The 2,245-nt window shown below is 34.1% G+C and overlaps 1 protein-coding gene across 1 annotated transcript in view; it reads right to left on the bottom strand.

The window, feature by feature from the left end:
* The window catches only part of LOC106469874 (peroxidase-like), a 37,271-nt gene that overhangs the window by 15,426 nt on the left and 19,600 nt on the right, over window positions 1-2,245 (bottom strand). The window contains exon 7 of the mRNA XM_022398453.1: window positions 1,271-1,438. Within this exon, the coding sequence (XP_022254161.1) occupies window positions 1,271-1,438 (168 nt within the window). The remainder of the gene's footprint in view (window positions 1-1,270; window positions 1,439-2,245) is intronic.

Raw genomic sequence — 2,245 nt, 5'->3', positions numbered from 1 at the left:
ACTATATAAGCACTACATTAGTTACCGTTGTTACACTATATAAGCACTACATTAGTTACCGTTGTTACACTACATAAGTACTACATTAGTTACTGTTATTACACTATATAAGCACTACATTAGTTACTGTTGTTACACTACATAAACACTATATTAGTTACTGTCATCGTTGTTACACGGTAAACTACATAAACACTACATTAGTTACTGTTATTCTTGTTACACGGTAAACTGCATAAACACTACATTAGTTGCTGTTATTGTTGTTATATTGTAAACTATGGATTGTGGTAAATTCGTCAAACACTGGCACATTCATTGAATTAAACTTATTAAAGTTACCCTACCTATATCACCAAATAGACTATCTATCTAGAACTATGAAGGTTATAAACGTTATTAGATACAATTTCATATATAATCAGATTTCTAAAGGAAAAGATGTACTATGTTCATACAAGAAAAAAAGCTCACCAGAGAACGTTGAATTTTCTGAGTATTCAGCTTCAATCCCTGCTTTGGTGTTATTGGAAGTCTTACATTAACAAATTGCTACCTTGATTCTAAATTTCTACGTTTGTAAAACTCGGATTTTTATTTCTGTTATTATGTATTTATTTTTTCCTCGCCAATTGTTATATGTGGCTTATTAATACTAGAAATAGACGACCTTATAACACCAAAATGTTGTTTTTTATTTAATTAAACACTCAATGTTTCGCTTTACAGCTATTTCAGGAGCGTTTACTAAAACACAAACCGAAACCGACAATACAAAGCTTCAAATGGTTTGAATGATCAATTGTATTCGAATCTATAACATATTTAACAGTGATAATAGTAGGACTAGAGGACACAAATATATATTTTGGCAAGGAAAGAGTCATCTTCGGCTAAGACAGTTTTATTTTTCTAACAGGGTGGTTGGCCTGTGGAATGGGTTGCTTTCAGATGTTGTAGAGGCAGTAAATTTAAGTGAGTTTAAGTAAAAGCTTGATAAGCATATGAATGATAAGGGCTGGCTTTAAGATTTTATTTTAATTTAGTTTAGAGGATGGAACAGCCGAGATGGACCAATATGTTATGTTATAATGTGCATTTGTACATCGTGCTTTTGACATATTTAGTGAACGTTCCTGAGCAAAGCGAAACGTTGAGTGTCTAATTAAATAACAACAACATTTTGGTGTTATAAGGTCGTTTATTTCCAGTATTAATATGTCTTCTATATACCAATATACACTACAGAAATGAATTATACGTGGCTTACCTAGAGTACATCCGGGTCTCATCCCAGGAAGAGTTCGAGCAAAGTCCATGCATTTCTTGTTGAAGAATTTGTAGAAGGGGTCATCATGGGGTATGGCGATGGGCATGCAATTAGGATGGCGTTGTTGGGGTGGGTACTTACAGCATTCAATATCCATACGTCTTTCGTCTGAAAAAAAAAGTATTCAACTTTGATCTTCGTAAACGTAATCAATCTCTATGGCCTGGTAGTTAGGATAGTCGACTCGCAATCTGAGGGTCGCGGGTTCGAATCTCTTCCCCGAACATGCTCGCTCTTTTAGCCGTGGGGGTATTATAATGTGACTGTAAGTCTCATTATTCATTGGTAAAAAGAGTAGCTCAAGAGTTCGCAGTGGGTGGTGTTGACTAGCTGCCTTCTCTTTAGTCTATCACTTCAAAACTAGGGACGGCTAACGGAGATAGCCCTCGTGCAACTTTGTGTGAAATTCCAAAGAAACAAAACCAAATATTTTATGTTTACAATATTTGGTATCGTTAAAGTAAACTTTTTTCCAAACATTCACACTTTTCCAAACAAGAGTTTTCAAACCAAAAAAACAACAATAGCACTTTGACAAGAAGACACTTTCAAAATTTGATCATCACATAACAGTGGGTAAAATACTTTTCTGTTAACTCCAATCGAATGATATATAAATATAACAGTACTGTCTGTTGTCTGTCCGTGTAATTACTTTTCAGGGTGTGGATGGATCTTCACCAAAACTATTATGGAGGTTCATGCAGGAGCACATACAAATTTTCAGTTTTGCGATTCTTGTGACATTTTTGTGTTTTTTTTTACAATTACACATAAGGGAAGCAACTTCTCATGTCCTAAGATAACCTTTCATTAATCATGAATTTACATAACTTCCCTTCAGGGGACGGGTACTCCAACTAATCGTTAATAAAGAACTTACGCATAAAAAATAAATAAACTAAAATATGATAT

Source organism: Limulus polyphemus, unplaced genomic scaffold, assembly GCF_000517525.1.
Source record: "Limulus polyphemus unplaced genomic scaffold, Limulus_polyphemus-2.1.2 Scaffold3699, whole genome shotgun sequence".
Taxonomy (NCBI): domain Eukaryota; kingdom Metazoa; phylum Arthropoda; class Merostomata; order Xiphosura; family Limulidae; genus Limulus; species Limulus polyphemus.
The sequence above is the reverse complement of the archived record's forward strand: the minus strand, read 5'-3'. Positions and strand labels throughout refer to the sequence as shown.